The sequence below is a fragment of the Saccostrea echinata genome, unplaced genomic scaffold (genome assembly GCF_033153115.1).
Source record: "Saccostrea echinata isolate AGI-Se365-2 ecotype Australia unplaced genomic scaffold, CSIRO_AGI_Sech_v1 ptg000014l, whole genome shotgun sequence".
Lineage (NCBI taxonomy): Eukaryota > Metazoa > Mollusca > Bivalvia > Ostreida > Ostreidae > Saccostrea > Saccostrea echinata.
In genome coordinates this window covers 14,399,992-14,416,385 of record NW_026889763.1, presented here as the reverse complement: position 1 = coordinate 14,416,385, position 16,394 = coordinate 14,399,992, and the positions used below count along the sequence as shown (strand labels likewise).

Sequence of the window (16,394 nt, the reverse complement as noted above, 5' to 3'; positions counted from 1 at the left end):
GGAGTCTAAAATTATTCAAAAGTATATCATGACTTACTGTCAATTTTTCTTTTTCGTTCACAAAGTTTGAGACTTTAAAAGTGAAATGTTAACGGAGTCAAAATCTACAGACACGTGTGTACCAAGTGCAGCTTTTGCGAGCTGGAAAGCGTATTCATTTGAACCATAAACACAATTAATTATTGAATTGACATTTCAATTTTTATGTAAACATTTACGTCTTCCCTTCAATGTTATGGCGCCATTTTGAAATAAGACGTTTGAGTTTCGATCCCCATTTATATTTTGATTTGTAAATCGTGTACATATATTGTCATTGATTTTATGTTATACTCTATGAGCAATTTAAACATGTAAGCATTTTTTTTAAAATCTACTTGTATTAACTTTATATTTCTTAAAGTGATTTGTATCACCGCCGCGTTACAGTTCGTCTAATGACCTAATGACCAGAGTAAAAGAAAAACTTGCGGATAAACAAATACATGATTTTTTTCTCGGAAGAGAATATTGCACCAGCTGTTTTCATTGCACAAACTATCAGTATAAAAATCATATATATGTACCTCTATAATTTATATTCAGTGTCTATGTAAAAGGTTTAAATGATTTGGATGAACTTAATATAAATTGAAATATAAGTGTTTCACAAAAACTGATATAAGCGTAGCAATATTTTTAATATGCATATCCTAAATGACTTTTCATGGAATCACTTCTCTTTTTGATTTAAAAGTATTTTAATTGAGTACACATTTTCTCCTTAGCTCGTTGTGGCGGTACTTACGTTGGACAGACTGCTATGATTGCTTCACCAAATTTCCCGAGGAGTTACGGAAACAACGAGAATTGCGAGTGGAATCTGAGAGGTCCCACGGGTCATTTCCTGACCTTGACCTTTCTCAGTTTTAGCCTTGAATCCAGTGCCAGCTGTGCCTCGGCGGATTACGTGGAAATCAGAGACCTCAATGCGACAGGTAAGTTTACCTCTGCTTATAGCTTAACATCCTCCACTATTTTGTGTGGAATGGCAATGAGATGTGATTAATTGATTGTAATTTGTTTTACGTCCCGTTCGAGAATTTTTAACTCATATAGTCAACGTATAACGCTGAGGGGCTTCAAATTTAGAACTATACTCGGCACTCAGGGCCATTGAGCAGTGAGTGTTCTTTATTGTGCCATCGCCTCCCGTGACACGGGACCTCGATTTTTAAGGTCTCATCAACAAGACCCGTGACTTTCACTTCTAGTGCCGGGCGTTTGGCGAAGAAATAGCCACTATCTTTGTTAACGTCTTAGGTTTGACACGCCGCGGAGAACGAGAATCGAACCTGAGCTTTCGGATCACGAAGTGAACGCCCTACTACTGGGCTACCGTGATCGTTGGTATGGCAATGAGAAATTTGGTTATTACCTTGATTAAGTTAATGTTTTTGTCGAGATGTTAACTACATATAGTTAGTTTTCTTTCGAATTAATGGGTTGCTGTTTTCAAATCTAATCAGTGTATTATTGTCTGTTTAAAACATGGCTTTGAAAATATTCTCCTAAGTCATAATTGTAAATAATTTCACAGTGCAATAACATTTATGATGGGAAACGGAGTTATTTGTTACAAGATTATGTGTTAGGTTATTTACCTTTCCCTCTTAATTTTAAGGTACATCTGTAATTATTTTCTATATTACGGTTTTATAGGTCCAGTATTGACGACTTTGTGTGGCTCCCAGATTCCCCAGCCCGTCATAACATCAGACAGTTACGCCCACATCAAGTTCATTTCCAACAATGCCAACACATTCCCCGGCTTCCAGATGAAGTTTGACGCCAGTGTAGAAGGTGGGTAAACAGCTGTGAAGTGAAAAGAAATCTTATTCTTAGGAATCTATTGGTAAGAAAAGAGTGTAACTGTAACAAATTTTCGTGGTTTGACGAAAAAATACTGACCAGTTTGTGGGGATTTGATTGCGTGGATGGAGAAGCGCTAGGTTGTTATTTATTTGAACTTTTACATTTTGTGGAGGACATTAATTTGTGAGTCTCTTCATACCACGAAATCAACGAAAATAGAACCCACACGAGAATAAGTGAGAAATTAATGGAAGGGATAGAGAAAGTTTATAATATCAAGAGGCCCATGGGCCACAACGCTCACCTGAATAACTTTGGCCCTGCTGTTCTTCACCAGATGATCTTTTTGTAATACCTATTGTGGCCCCGCCCTACCCACGGGGATCATGATTTTAACAATTTAAAATCTACACTACCCTAGGATGTTTCCAAATAAGTTTCAGCTTTACTGGCCAAGAGGTTCTTGAGGAGAAAATTTTTGAAGATTTTTCCTATATATTTCAATGTAAAACTTTGATTCCCTATTGTGGCGCCGCCCTACACCCAGGGGTCAAGATTTGAATTCTTTAGAATTTACGCTGCCCCAGGATGCTTCTACAAAAGTCTTAGCTTTTCTGACCAAGTGGTTCTTGAGAAGATTTTTTTTTCTATATATTTCAATATAAAAATTGGATTTCCTATTGTGGCCGCACCCTGCCCCCAGGGGTCATGATTGTAACAATTTAGATTCTACACTACCAAAGGATGCTTCCACATAAGTTTCAGCTTTTCTGGCCTAATGGTTCTTGAGAAGAAGATTTTTAAAGATTTTTTCTACATATTTCAATGTAAAACTTGGATTCCCTATTGTGGCCCCGCCCTTCCCCCGGGGTCATGATTTTAACAATTTAGAATTTACACTACCCCAGCATGCTTCCACATAAGTTTCAGTTTGTCTGGCTAAGTGGTTCTTGAGAAGAAGATTTTTAAAGATTTTTTCTATGTATTTCAATGTAAAACTTGGGTTCCCTATTGTAGCCCCGCCCTTTCCCCGGGGGTCATGATTTTAACCATTTAAAATCTACACTACCCCAGGATGCTTCCACTTAAGTTTCAGCTTTTCTGGCCCACTGGTTCTTGAGAAGAAGATTTTTAAAGATTTTTTTCTATATATTTCAAAGTAAAACTTGGATTCCCTATTGTGGCCCCGCCCTTCCCCCGGGGGTCATGATTTTTACAATTTAGAATCTACACTACCCCAGGATGCTTCCACATAAGTTTCAGCTTTTCTGGCCCAGTGGTTCTTGAGAAGAAGATTTTTAAAGATTTTTTTCTATATATTTCAATGTAAAACTTGGATTCCCTATTGTGGCCCCGCCCTTGCCCTGGGGGTCATGATTTTAACAATTTAGAATCTACACTACCCCAGGATGCTTCCACATAAGTTTCAGCTTTTCTGGCCCACTGGTTCTTGAGAAGAAGATTTTTTAATGACCCCACCCTATTTTTGTCTTTTCTTGATTATCTCCCCTTGTAAAGGGGTTTGGCCCTTTATTTTAACAATTTAAACTCCCCTTCACTCAAGGATGCTTTGTACCAAATTTGGTTAATATTGGCCCAGTGGTTCTTGAGAAGAAGTCAAAAATGTGAAAAGTTTACAGACGGACGGACAGACAGACAGACAGACGGACAGACAGACGGACAGACGGACGGACGGACGACGGACAAAATGTGATCAGAAAAGCTCACTTGAGCCTTCGGCTCAGGTGAGCTAAAAAGGACAAAAACTTCTTACACAGTTTGCAACTACACATCTACAAGATTACACATACTATGTATTGATATATTCCTTCTTGTTTTGTGCTGATTAACTTGGTGGCTTCGTGATGTTTCTGTAAGGGAACTCGTTAACTAAGCATGTTTTTAATTTTGCTATTAAATGACTTCCATTCTTTTGTTCCTTGTTTTTTGTAGAATGTGGAGGAGAATTCACAACCAGTACAGGTACATTTACTTCCCCGAACTTTCCCGGCCAGTATCCCCATCGTCGTATATGTACTTGGTTAATTAAGGTGCCCCAGGGCAGGCGAGTGTCTTTGACGTTTGAGTCTCTCAACATTGAAGCATCTTCTACTTGTTATTATGATTACGTTTCGGTAAGAATAAAGCTCTCACCTAGGATAAGTGTTTTCTTCTTTATTCTCCTTTAAAAAAAACTCCTTTGCTCTTATTAAGTAACTGATTGATTTTTAATTCATTCTTAAATGTTCCCAATCCATTGACAAGCTTGTTTCTTTTTTCATTGAATTATGCAACCTGGTTTTTTTTCTTCAGGTGTATAACGGTATTTTACGAGATTCGCCTGCTCTAGGACGGTATTGTGGTACCACCCCGCCATCTGTGGTCGAGGCCAGTGGTAACACAATGAAGGTCGTCTTCTTCACGGATGGTTCTGTCAGTAATGGTGGATTTAGAGCTCACTACTCCTCACTGAACGAACAGAGTAAATTTTCTTAACAAATAAATGTTTTCATTCAGATTTATCTGTGATTATCCAATGAGTTGTAATTGTTTGTAAATGCTTGAGGCTTGTTGATAGGGAAAATCGTGCCGAAATATCATGTTTTCATACAAATATATCAGGTCTATGATTTTACATTCAGTTTATTGTGAACAAATGCTTGAGGCTAAGGGTGTCAAAATCTTTTCTTGTCTGTGGATGGGACATGTCGACCAAGTCTGAGTGTGTGTTGTCTTTATGTGTCTAGAATGTGGCGGTTTGTTGACTCGACCTTTTGGTAATGTGTCATCTCCTGGCTACGTCAGCGGTAACTACAGTAACAGAGAGGAGTGCACGTGGTTCTTTAACAACCAGAACTTGACAAGTTCCTCCATCTTTATCCAGTTCAGCAACTTAAGGCTTGAATCACATACCAGATGTGCATTTGATTTCCTAGAGATTAAAGAAGGTACCTAAAATGAAAAATGTTGACCAACTCCATTAAAACAAGAACACGTTTTGGCTGATCAGGAGAAAATATTTAGTATTTTCCTTTTTTCAAAGTAATTTTTTTTTAAATTAGGCAACTCAGAAAATGGAGAATTGATTGGAAAGTATTGTGGAAACACAACATTACCAGACCCAATTATATCCCCTTCAGCCAATCTGTGGATGAGATTCAGGACAGACAACTCCATCGTTGATCAGGGATTCCTCTTGACCTATACTTATACCGGTGAATAAACTTAATTTGACAATTTGTATGGTATTTAATGTATATAATGTGGTAATCTCTGTACGTCTTACAAAATGAAAGTTACAAATCATTCCATCGCCTGTTATAAATATTTGACAAAATTAGTTCCCGTAACCAAAATGTCATGGGACTTTTTTGTACATCCAGATTGTGGAGGAATACTTACACAAGATAATGGAGAAATAGTAAGCCCCAACTTCCCATTTAATTATAACCACAGTGATGCATGTGCATGGCTGATTTTGGCTCCAGAAGGTTCACGAATTCAGGTACGTTCACCGTCATTATAATAAGGAGGACAGTTTTTTAAAAAAAAAAATCCACGAGGCAAATTTAACAATTAGAATATATATGTAAAATTTCCTTTTTTCCAAATATTCATTTCTTTTTATTGTAAGATATAAAATCGGTAACATTATTTCAATTTTAATCCAATGTCTTATTAGTAGTTATAAAAGTGACTATAGGATGATAGTTAATTGAATCCTATTTATATTGATTTTGATCATAGGTAACCTTTAAGAATTTCTCCTTGGAAAATCATCCTCGGTGTATTTTCGACTATGTTGATATTTTGAACGGTCGCTATGTCAGTTCGCCCTCGATCGGTAAGAAGTGCGGGACTACCGTACCAGAGCAGTTTACTTCTCAGAGTAACGGAATCAGAATCATCTTCAAAACCGACTACAGTGTGTCTGCTAATGGATTCAAGATTCAGTACAACTTCGTTACAGACGGTCAGTATATACAGTCTTTTGGCAAACTTCATATTTTGATTGATTGATTGTTTCTTAATGGCGAGTCGGCAGTTTTTAACCATCTTTCAGCGGTAAAGTTAAACACAGTTTTTGTAATGCACAAGTATAGTCAATATCACCTTGCTCTATCGATATTACATTATTACAATACATGTACATAATTAGAAAACAACTTTATCAGCAGACATTTGCCATTGAGTGCTGTTCAGTCAGCCACATTTATCTTCTTTCCTCCATAAGAAATACCACGAAATGGCTAAACTACTTTAAGCGGACTCTAACTTTCCCTTTGTTAGATTTGAATACCTCTTTCTTCAATGTGCAAATATCCCTTCCTTCCAAGCAAACAGTAAATTGTGTAGAGTTTTTGTTTGTTATTGTTTAACCTCCCTTTCGAGAATTTTTCACTCATATTGAGACGCCACCAGTTGCCGATGGAGGTGCAAATATTTAGACCTGTACTTGGCACTTACCGCCTTTGAACAGTGAGGGATCTTTTTCGTGCCAGCACGTACTGCGACACGGGGCCTCGGTTTATATGGTCTCATCTGAAGGACCGGTCTCCACGTCGCCCAGTGGATTTCAACCCGATATGTATGTTTCAACACGCTAGAGCAAAAGTTCTAACCACTGCGCCCTATGGCGACTAGGTTGTATAGAGAAATAACATGTTCCATATTAAAGGATTAGATTTGTTGTTTCAGGATGTGGTGGTCTCTATCACAGTAATACAGGTCTGATCTCCAGCCCTAACTACCCCTCGAGCTACCCCCACAACACGGAGTGCGTCTGGGATATCAATGTATTGGATGGTTATCATGTGGTCCTAAACTTTATCCCGCCTTTCGACATGGAAGCTCACGGCAGCTGTGGATATGATTATGTGGAGGTAGTAAATAATGAAAAATCTCATTTTTACTCATTTCTCATTAGAATAATATCTGTATTGAAGTGATTGATTATCAATGATGACATGAGTACAAACAAAATAAAGTCTTTAAAAGGATTGTCAAATTTTAACTTGGCTTTATCTTTTGATATAATTGTATGCTTAAGATGATTTGAATGAATTATGAAGACACATTAATTATTTGAGATTTTAATCTGACAGTTTCTTTGTTTTATTGTTTGTTTTTTTGTAAAGGTTGATGATGCTCTAAGAAACGGATCTCTAGTCAGTCAAGGTCGCTGGTGCAGTAACTTGACCCCTCCACCACAGAGATCTACCTCACGACGGCTGGTCGTGAAGTTCCGGTCTGATCCTGCTGTCAATGGAAACGGCTTTGCTGCAAACTGGACTGCTGGTATAATTTGAATTTATCCGAAGAAACAATTCGATATGTATATTGAACATAACATATATAAGTCTTTGTTAATAGTATTTTTTGATATTACATAAAGTCAAGCATAATTTTGGTTTGATGACTCTTTGTCTAATCTCAAGAGACAAGGTCAATACTTTGGCTATTTGTACATGGTGGTTTAATTAATTTAATTAACGAGGTTTTTTTTAAAAAAAAATTTCAGACTGTGGAGCGTTGTTCACCGAAGAATCGGCTGACTTCGTTTCGCCGGGTTATCCTAATGAATATGGTCACAACTTAAGGTGTAACTACACTATATCAGTTGATCCTCAACGATTTATTGTCTTTAGTTTCTCCAGTGTCAATTTCCACCTAGAAGGTAAAGTTAAACAATGTAGTAAAAAAATTAAAGATTGTTTTTATCCAATCAATTCTTGATTTACGAAATCATAGCACAAAACATCAAGCATAAAAGATTTCCAATATCAGCCTGTTTTAAGAAAATTTTTTAATTCCTTTCTAATTCCTATCTTTTTACATATCAAATAAATTAAAATAAGTAATAGCGTACAAATTATATAAGATCAATTTCCTTTAGGTGGCGTTGGATGCCGTTTTGACTACGTTCAGGTGTATGCTGGGAACGATACCAGTGGGCGTTCATTGGGTAAATTCTGCGGGACTGATCTCCCTGACCCCGTCAGTTCATTGGGAAGCATGTTCATACAGTTTGTGACGGATAGTAGTGTGGCTTTCTCGGGATTTAGAGCCCAGTACCGTACTTCAGGTAAAAGGCATTTTCCTAATCTACTAGCAGGCATTCGATCATCGAATCAAGAATTCAAAGCATTCTTTTACTATATTTTATTGCGTCTTAAGAATAAACATAGACAGATTATGTTTTCAATTTCATCCAACCTGATTGGAAGATATAATAGAATTATCTGAACAAATGTTGTCATTCGTCTGTTCATCTGCTAAGCAAAAACTTTCTCTAACTTCCTGAAAATTTATGTGATTTTCATCTAGTGGTAATACTATATTCAGTGCTACCTTGAATCAGTGACCAGTATGTAATGTATGATAGTGTAAAATATTTAGCATGATTGTTTTTATATTGACATAGATTGTGGTGGATATTACACGGACGCCTACGGTACAATACAGACTCCTACCTATCCCGACGTCTACCATCACGAGGCCAACTGTACCTGGCTCATCACTGTGGCCGAAAACAGGGTGGTGGATCTAAAGTAAATGATATATAATTGGATTTAAAAGTTCTTATAAAGAAGAGTGCAAAATTACTATACATGTATTAAATATAAATTTGCAAGAACATTGATTTTAACAAACAGTATCGCAAATGCAACGTTCAGAAATAATTTCAACCCCCCCTCCCCCCTCTTCTCTCTATAAAAAGAAGTGCTTCATAAAGTGAATCAAATCTATGACGCTTAATAGTATATGGTTGCACAAAGTTTAAATCTCCATCGGCAACACAATAGATAAAGGATAAAATGAAGATACTATATTCATGCAACAGGTTTTCATCCTTTGATATCGAGGCCCATCCTTCTTGTGGTTATGACTACGTAGAGGTTCGCGACGGTAACAGTCTACAGTCCCCACTCCTAGGTCGGTTTTGTGGTAAAGTCATTCCTAACGTCATTAGGAGCACAGGAAATTCAATGCTGGTTAATTTCGTCACAGATCCAACAGTGGCGTACGGTGGCTTTAGGGCGGGCTACTGGACAACATATGGTAAGTACCAGAAAATATCGTATTTACAGTAAGAAACATACATTTTCAGTAATTTGTGGAACTTTGTAAACTTAATTATAAGGCCAAGTTTTTTTTAAAAATCACATATAGAATAAAGTTTTAAAAAAAATAACGCTAAAGTCTTCATTGTAAAGTTAAAATTAAAATCAATTTTAAAGGGAATGAACTCCACTTTTTTTTTGTCAATTAGAATTTCTTCTCATCATAGTTTTTAAAACATTTTATTGTCAAACGATTATTTAGGGATTTTCTAATTACATGTATTTATCTGGGACAAAAGTAACAACTATGCAGAAGCAAGTTTTACTTTACCTTTAGTTTATGAGTCTGTTTTACAGTAATTATAATTAGGATACTTTATAAATTTGTGATTAAAGATATTTTTTTCACAGTCAATATGCCTGGTTTAACACTTATATAATTATATTGTTGTGCATCAATTTGCCTTTCGATAAACAGGTGAAAGGCAGGGCTGTGGGGGTATACTGAACTCTACATCTGGTCGTTTTGGATCAGTAGACATTGATAGAAATGGGGTATATGAAGCACAGAATTGTAAATGGACGATTATAGTGGGTGACAACAAGATTGTCAATCTCCGATTTGAGAGCATGGATTTGGAGGAAGTTAGGGATTGTCGATACGACTACGTTCTGGTAAGAAATGGATAATTATATCATAATGTGAGATAATAGACAAAGAATTTATAATGATGGCATTGATATTCTGTCATTCTCTATAACTGTCAATTGTATCAATATAAAAATTTAACTTTAATAATTTAAATATTGCTTCGACTTCTTCCTTAATAGGTGCACGACGGACTGAGTGAGGATGACCCTCTTATAGGAAAATATTGTGGAAACCAGATTCCCGCGCCCATAAAATCTACCTCCAATGTTCTGTACGTCCTATTTGTGGCTGATTTTACCGTGCATCATGCCGGGTTCAACGCTACTTACCAACAGGAAGACGGTGAGATTATAACTATCACTCACCCTTTATCAATAATCTTCGTCCATATCTTCTTTTATTCCAAAAGTTTTCCCTAAGTTTGCACTTATAGATAAATGTCAAGGTGGTATCTCAAAACCTTTGAAAAAAAACTTTTGTTTTATATGTAGCTCTCTGTGGAGGTGCGTTTTCGGCCACGGATAGTCCTCAGGTCATCAGTTCTCCCTCCTATCCACGTCCTGTGGGTCAGGACCTAAGATGTCGCTGGACTATTGACTCTGGGGATGATTCCAAACAGATCCGGATTTCGTTCTCTGGACTTAACCTAATCAGTGATAACAATTGTTCCATGGAGTACATAGAGCTCCGGGACTCACCTTTGGTAAATGCTAATATCAAGCTGGACCTTTTTGAACCACATTAACATTTGCATGTATAGAGGAGAAAAGTACACAAAAAATTAAAGCCATATTTAGTATTATTCGAAAGTTAAAAAAAACTCTGAATATGTAGTTATTTTTATAAACTAGGGTTGGAGTGGGCGGTCTCACTTGTATTGTGGCACAAATCTTCCTCCTCCATTTGATTCAGCGGGGCGGACTCTTCAAATTAATTATGTGGTGACTTCCAGCTCTGGAAGCCAAGGATTTTCACTAAAATACGAAATAGCTAGTAAGTTCAACAAAAAAGGGTACATAATTCTGAAAAGAAAGATAATGACAGTTTGATTTTTGAAAATAAGTCAAAATTCTTTTGCAGGGAACAATGCCTTAGAAAATTATTAAGAACAGTTTTATGAAAATTAATAGCCTTTTTGTACTTGTGAATCTTAAGAAAACATAAATAAACTTTGTTGAATAAAACAATTCTATTTCTAGATTGTAACAGAACATTTACGGGTACAGGGGGTAAAATCTTCAGTCCTGGATGGCCAGGAAACTATCCAAGGAATACGTATTGCGAGATTTCGATATCAGCACCGGCCGGAACTTTCGTCACTCTCTATTTCAACTTCTTCCACATCGAACCTCACTCCAGATGTCGTTACGATTATTTAGAGGTATGAATATCGGTTCTAGGGCCCGATTTTAATTGTTGTCACGATCATTTAAAGGTATTAAATGTCATAATTTTTAGAGCCTCATTCAAGCTGCTTTTTGTAATTATTCAGAGCAATAAATTTTGTAGTCAATCCAGCTGTAGTCTTGTTTATTTAGATCTTGGAATATCGTAGTTTCTGGGGTGCCTATTCCACCCACCGTCACATATACCCTCAATAGGACTAGAGTAGCGATTATTATTCTTTTCCACACAGTTTTGCCAAAACATAGTATACATTTATATCTACAAGGCATAGTATTTCTGTATGTATTAATACTTTCACAAATATTTATTTTTTGAGGATAAATATAATCTTGTAAATACTAGTAAGTACCGGTCTCACTTCACAACCTTTTCTGTTTTGGCTTATTCTGTATATTATCTCTGAATTAAAGTTTTTTAATTGATATTTGATTATAACACTTTAAGTAAGCTACTCCACAACATCAATGATATAATCGACAATTGTCATTTGTTTTTGTCAATCATTATGCTTTTTCAGGTACGTAATGGCAGCTCTGCGTTGTCCCCGGTCATTGGTCAGCTGTGTGGCAATACAATACCGAACCCAGTTTTTGCCACCGGAAACAGTTTGTGGATGAGTCTAGTTACGGATTCCTCTGTGTCTCATCGTGGTTATGATATCACATGGACGGCATCCACGTCAGGTACTTGTTAATGATCAAGTCTCTCCGTAGATATGATATCATGTAGACGGCATCCACGTCAGGTACATGTTAATGATCAGGTCTCTATGTAGATATGATATTACGTAGACGGAATCCACGTCAGGTACTTGTTAATGATCTGATCTCTCCGTAGATATGATATTACGTAGACGGCATCCACGTCAGGTACTTGTTAATGATAGATCTCTCCGTAGATATGATATTACGTAGACGGCATCCATGTTTAAGTCTAACCTTGGTTATGATATTACATGGACGTCCGGTACTTGTTCAGAGAGAAATGAAAAACGTTTTCTTTTTCTTTCAAATTTTGAATGAGAACATACATAGAAGATATCTATAATGTATTTTTTTTTATTTATTTGTCTGCTAAAAGGAATTGACATATGAATGAATTTGCGAGGCTTGCCGATGTTTTAATATTATATAATATGGTATCTTTCGTAACTTATCGAAACATCATCGAACGTAGTTATTTTATGTCCAGAGCTGAGAGGCAATTAAAAAAAGCATTTTGTGCTTTGATCATTTACTTTTCATAAAAATGTTGAACACTTCTGAGTCACTTACAACACCAAGAGCTATCTATTTGCTTATGTCGTCCTCTGGCTGTGTTCTTCAATGTTTTTTCATGCTTCTGATTTCTGGTCCTATTTCAATGAAAATTTTTACAAAACTTCGTTTAATAATAGCCTTTCAATTTTTGAAAATGAATCAATAATTATATGAGGAAAAGATAAAATTTTTCTTCAAGACTCCTCGATTCAGGAAGCTTTCTTATTCGGTTTCGTACTGATTCTGGTATTTCTCTGAACTTTAGCTTCTGAGATCTGAATGATTCAAGGTAACGTGTGGCGTTTTTGAACACAATTTCACGTTTTCCCGCACAACAAAACTTTTAACAAATTACTCCAAATACTAGTAACTCAGACGTAATGTATTTTTTCATAGAAATTTGCCAATACCTTAAGGTCAAGATCTAGTAAATGATTCTAGACTGTCTTTTTAGTGCTAGGTCCATTATGACGTCATAATTGATTTAAATTTACTTTTTCCCGTACTTTATGGCTATAACAGAATAATGTAGAAAATGATGCATTTTCTTGGCATTCAATTTGAAATCATGTCAAAAGGAACCGAACCCCGATACCTATATTCATTTTAAGATCCTTTTAAAGAAGAGGACAGGAAGATATGAAAAACCGTTTTCTGAGACACTGTAGGCAATATTGATACATTTTGTTTGTTTGATATAGAGAACACTCCCATTTTTATACCTGATTTTCTTCATTTTTCATGGGAAAATGCAGTATAAAATATGTTTTTCGTTCAGTTAATCTATAAAATATGCCCGGATACACCTTAATTTAGTAAGCTATAAATGTAACGGATTATTAAAGGAATTTGTTTCTCAAATTTGAGAAATCTGTAGGCACTTTTCATTTACTAGATCTTGACCTTAATTATTCAAACAAATGTTTTTATTTTTAAAATATAGTTTTGTTTAATGGGTAGTATTCACTACAAGTGTAGGATTATTAGTATGTATATCATGATGCATATTTGATAAAACAGCAATATTATTTTACCTGTTCAGATTTCCATCGTTTGTAAAACTTAACTACTATTCCAATGTCACTTGAATTCTCATCTCAGTCTTCCCTCTCCTGTATTCATTTCATTTGAAATAACGACCAAAAGATAAAATAAGCTGGACTTCATCTTTCAATTGATACCGTATTTTTCCTTTACATTTTCAACAGTTTGATACTCTACAATCAAAGACTCTTCAGTTAATATAGTTATTTTTATGGTAGTAAATATGGTATAATATTCACCTGAAAAATACCGCTGTCAATATTAATATTTTTCTTGTGAATATCGAACATTATTATATAGTATATGAATAGTCCCTATGTAATCTATATAAACGCAAACAGTTCACATAATACTACATTCTTACTGGATTTGAAGCCGTATTCACCGGAAGGTCAGTGTGCGTGCAGCAGCATTGTGACGTCGCAAGCAATACTTCAAACAACAATGAAATCAATGGTTGCAACGGCCGGAGCCAGCTGTGTATCTGAGGACGAAAAATGTTAGGCAATCTATTGCAAGATTATTTTCCAAACATTTCGATGTCTTACACATAACAAAAGAAAAACACGGAGGTTATAAATTGTAATCTAGACTTTTTAAAAATTTTTCTACGACAGAAGTTCGTTAATGAAAATGGAATATCCATGCAGCCTTCAATGTCTTTAATTTAAATTCTGACTTTATAATAAAACAACTTTGGACTCTTTCGGTGGTGAATATGGTTTGTTATTCGCCAGAAAAATATCAAGATTGACCGAAGCGAAGCCGAGTCCATAAATGTATGATGTAAGCGGTCTATAAAAAGCGTTAACTGTTCCAACCCACTTTATACCGTATAAATTGGGTAACTATTAAATCCATTCCCTATAATTTGATTTTCATTTTCATTCATTTAGTGTATGAAAAAAGATGATTGCCTTTATAAAATGACTTCAAATTGTACAAAATTTAAATGTATCGTCAGGCGGATCTGTACGTTTTTGACGCAAGTCATTGTGACGTAGGCAACCCAATTTATACGATATAAAATAATTTTTTTATCCAATCAAAAATCGCGTGTTACAATCAGAATTAATTTATTACATTTTCAACAGTGAAATTCTGTAATTTATTGAATGAATAAAAGCTATATTTTTTTTTACACTGTTTAAAAAATATAGAAGTACGGCAAAACTATCGATTTTCCTTCCCTTCACGCAGTTGTGTTAGGAAAGAGGCAAAGGAAAGATCAACGAATATGTAATAAACAGAAAATCCGATGCTTTGCATCCTTGAAAATATCAATAAATTCCATATTTATTACAGGGATGGGTTGTGGAGGTAACATTAGTGGAATAAATGGAAGTCTGACCAGCCCCAACTACCCTGGCAACTATACAGAGCGTCACAGCTGTCGATGGTTCATCACTGCGCCTGCGAGGCGCGTCATCACTGTCAGGTTTGCTGACATCAATATCTTGGGAAGTCCCGATTGTAGCCGTGCGTATGTAGAGGTGCATAATGGAAACACAGATGTATCTCCATCGTTTGGAAAATACTGTGGAAATGTAAGGTTTAATTCTTTGATTATTCAGTAAACACAATGTCCCTTTGAAAACAATAGTGTTTGCAAAGCCGGCCTAGTTCTAATAGTTTCATTTTCAGTTCTAAAGGTCAATACACCAGACATTTTATAGCGTCTCATTATTTTGGGTGGTAATAATATATGTTAAAGCTACAAGTTTTAGTTAAAAATACGTTCCGTCGCTTATTTTATATCAAGTTCTCTTTTATTTCCTCTGAATATATTTCAAGATTTTTCAGAAACGTATTTAATATTGTGCAGTGTTGTTTAGTAGACGTTTTAGACCTACATGTAGTTGCAAATTAATTGTCAAATGCTTGGTATTTAATTTATAATGATTTTGTCATAAATCACCAAATTAACCAAAAATAACTGAATTTGATTTTCAGTTACCTTTCTTAGAAATGGTTCCTGGTCTTACAGTGAAATATGATGTGTATCCTCGGGCTTTCAATTTCTATCTTTTAATGTTTTTGTTTTTGAAGGAGCAACCACCCCCTCTCAGGTCTACCAGTAACAAAATCTTAGTCAAATTCATTACGGATGGATTGCACGCGGCCCCAGGATTCCGACTTCTTTATACAAGTTAAAAGAATGTGTATGGTATATTGTGCTTTCAAAGGACAAGCCATTTGAACCAGAAATTTAAGTTTTTTTTAATTTTAAAAGACGAAAATGGCTGTTGAAGACTGTGATTAACTTTAAATTACATTCCATATAAAGAAAATGTGTAACTTCTCATTTCCATGTCATTAAATACACAACAGTGGTCACTGTTTTCATAATAAATTAATTGCATTTTTTATTTATGTGATTAAAATCAGTACCTTTATATTTCTATAAAGTATTGTAATTTATTACCTAATCAAGTGAATTTGTTGTTTTATTAGAGATTTAATATTTTATTCTATTCTGTATGTGCTTTCAGTTTTTCTTATCTTTTGAAACCAATCTATTTAACTGCTGGTCAATAGACTGCGATCTATTGGACCGCCGGTCAATAGACTGCGATCTATTAAACCGCAACGTATTTCGGAAAAAAATGATCTGGGTTTCAAATTTATATGCAACATTGCGCAGACGTTAGTGGTGAACAAATCATTTTATGTGACCTTTTGAATATTTTTATAAAATGATGTAAGATTTCAATGGTAGGATATTTTATGTAATGAGAGTTACTCTATGTATTAATTTACAATGATGGAAATGCATAATGGTATGGAAACCTGTAATATACAATTGTGGACACTGAATACTGAAAATGGAATTAATCATAAAACAATTATTTAATGCCTGAACAGTCAATAGACCAGAAAATTTTTCCATAATGCAGGGAACAGCTCAGTGTGTTCTATTGCCCTCGGTCGTTAGCTTTTCCCTGCACCAAGGGAAAAATATTCTGGTCTATTGACTGCTCAGGCATTAAATAATTTAGTATAATATATAAATGTATTTGAATAAATTATTTTATTCATTGACTTGCCGATTTTTTTATTTTATAGACGCATCTTTATGAGAGAGAGAGAGAGAGAGAGAGAGAGAGAGAGAGA

General features: G+C 35.3%; 1 protein-coding gene across 1 annotated transcript in view; it reads left to right on the top strand.

Annotated features, from left to right (window-relative positions):
• LOC133186791 (cubilin-like) overlaps positions 1–16,322 on the top strand; it is a 61,326-nt gene extending 45,004 nt beyond the window's left edge. The window contains exons 46-67 of the mRNA XM_061322105.1: positions 768–977; positions 1,702–1,842; positions 3,808–3,989; positions 4,168–4,336; positions 4,602–4,802; positions 4,917–5,069; positions 5,238–5,359; positions 5,602–5,827; positions 6,553–6,737; positions 6,993–7,152; positions 7,376–7,531; positions 7,751–7,939; positions 8,279–8,405; positions 8,699–8,916; positions 9,397–9,593; positions 9,750–9,912; positions 10,062–10,273; positions 10,422–10,563; positions 10,770–10,951; positions 11,495–11,660; positions 14,586–14,827; positions 15,330–16,322. Coding sequence (XP_061178089.1) covers positions 768–977; positions 1,702–1,842; positions 3,808–3,989; positions 4,168–4,336; positions 4,602–4,802; positions 4,917–5,069; positions 5,238–5,359; positions 5,602–5,827; positions 6,553–6,737; positions 6,993–7,152; positions 7,376–7,531; positions 7,751–7,939; positions 8,279–8,405; positions 8,699–8,916; positions 9,397–9,593; positions 9,750–9,912; positions 10,062–10,273; positions 10,422–10,563; positions 10,770–10,951; positions 11,495–11,660; positions 14,586–14,827; positions 15,330–15,434 — 3,848 coding nt within the window. The 3' untranslated portion in view covers positions 15,435–16,322. The remainder of the gene's footprint in view (positions 1–767; positions 978–1,701; positions 1,843–3,807; positions 3,990–4,167; positions 4,337–4,601; positions 4,803–4,916; positions 5,070–5,237; positions 5,360–5,601; positions 5,828–6,552; positions 6,738–6,992; positions 7,153–7,375; positions 7,532–7,750; positions 7,940–8,278; positions 8,406–8,698; positions 8,917–9,396; positions 9,594–9,749; positions 9,913–10,061; positions 10,274–10,421; positions 10,564–10,769; positions 10,952–11,494; positions 11,661–14,585; positions 14,828–15,329) is intronic.
• Positions 16,323–16,394: the final 72 nt, after the last annotated feature.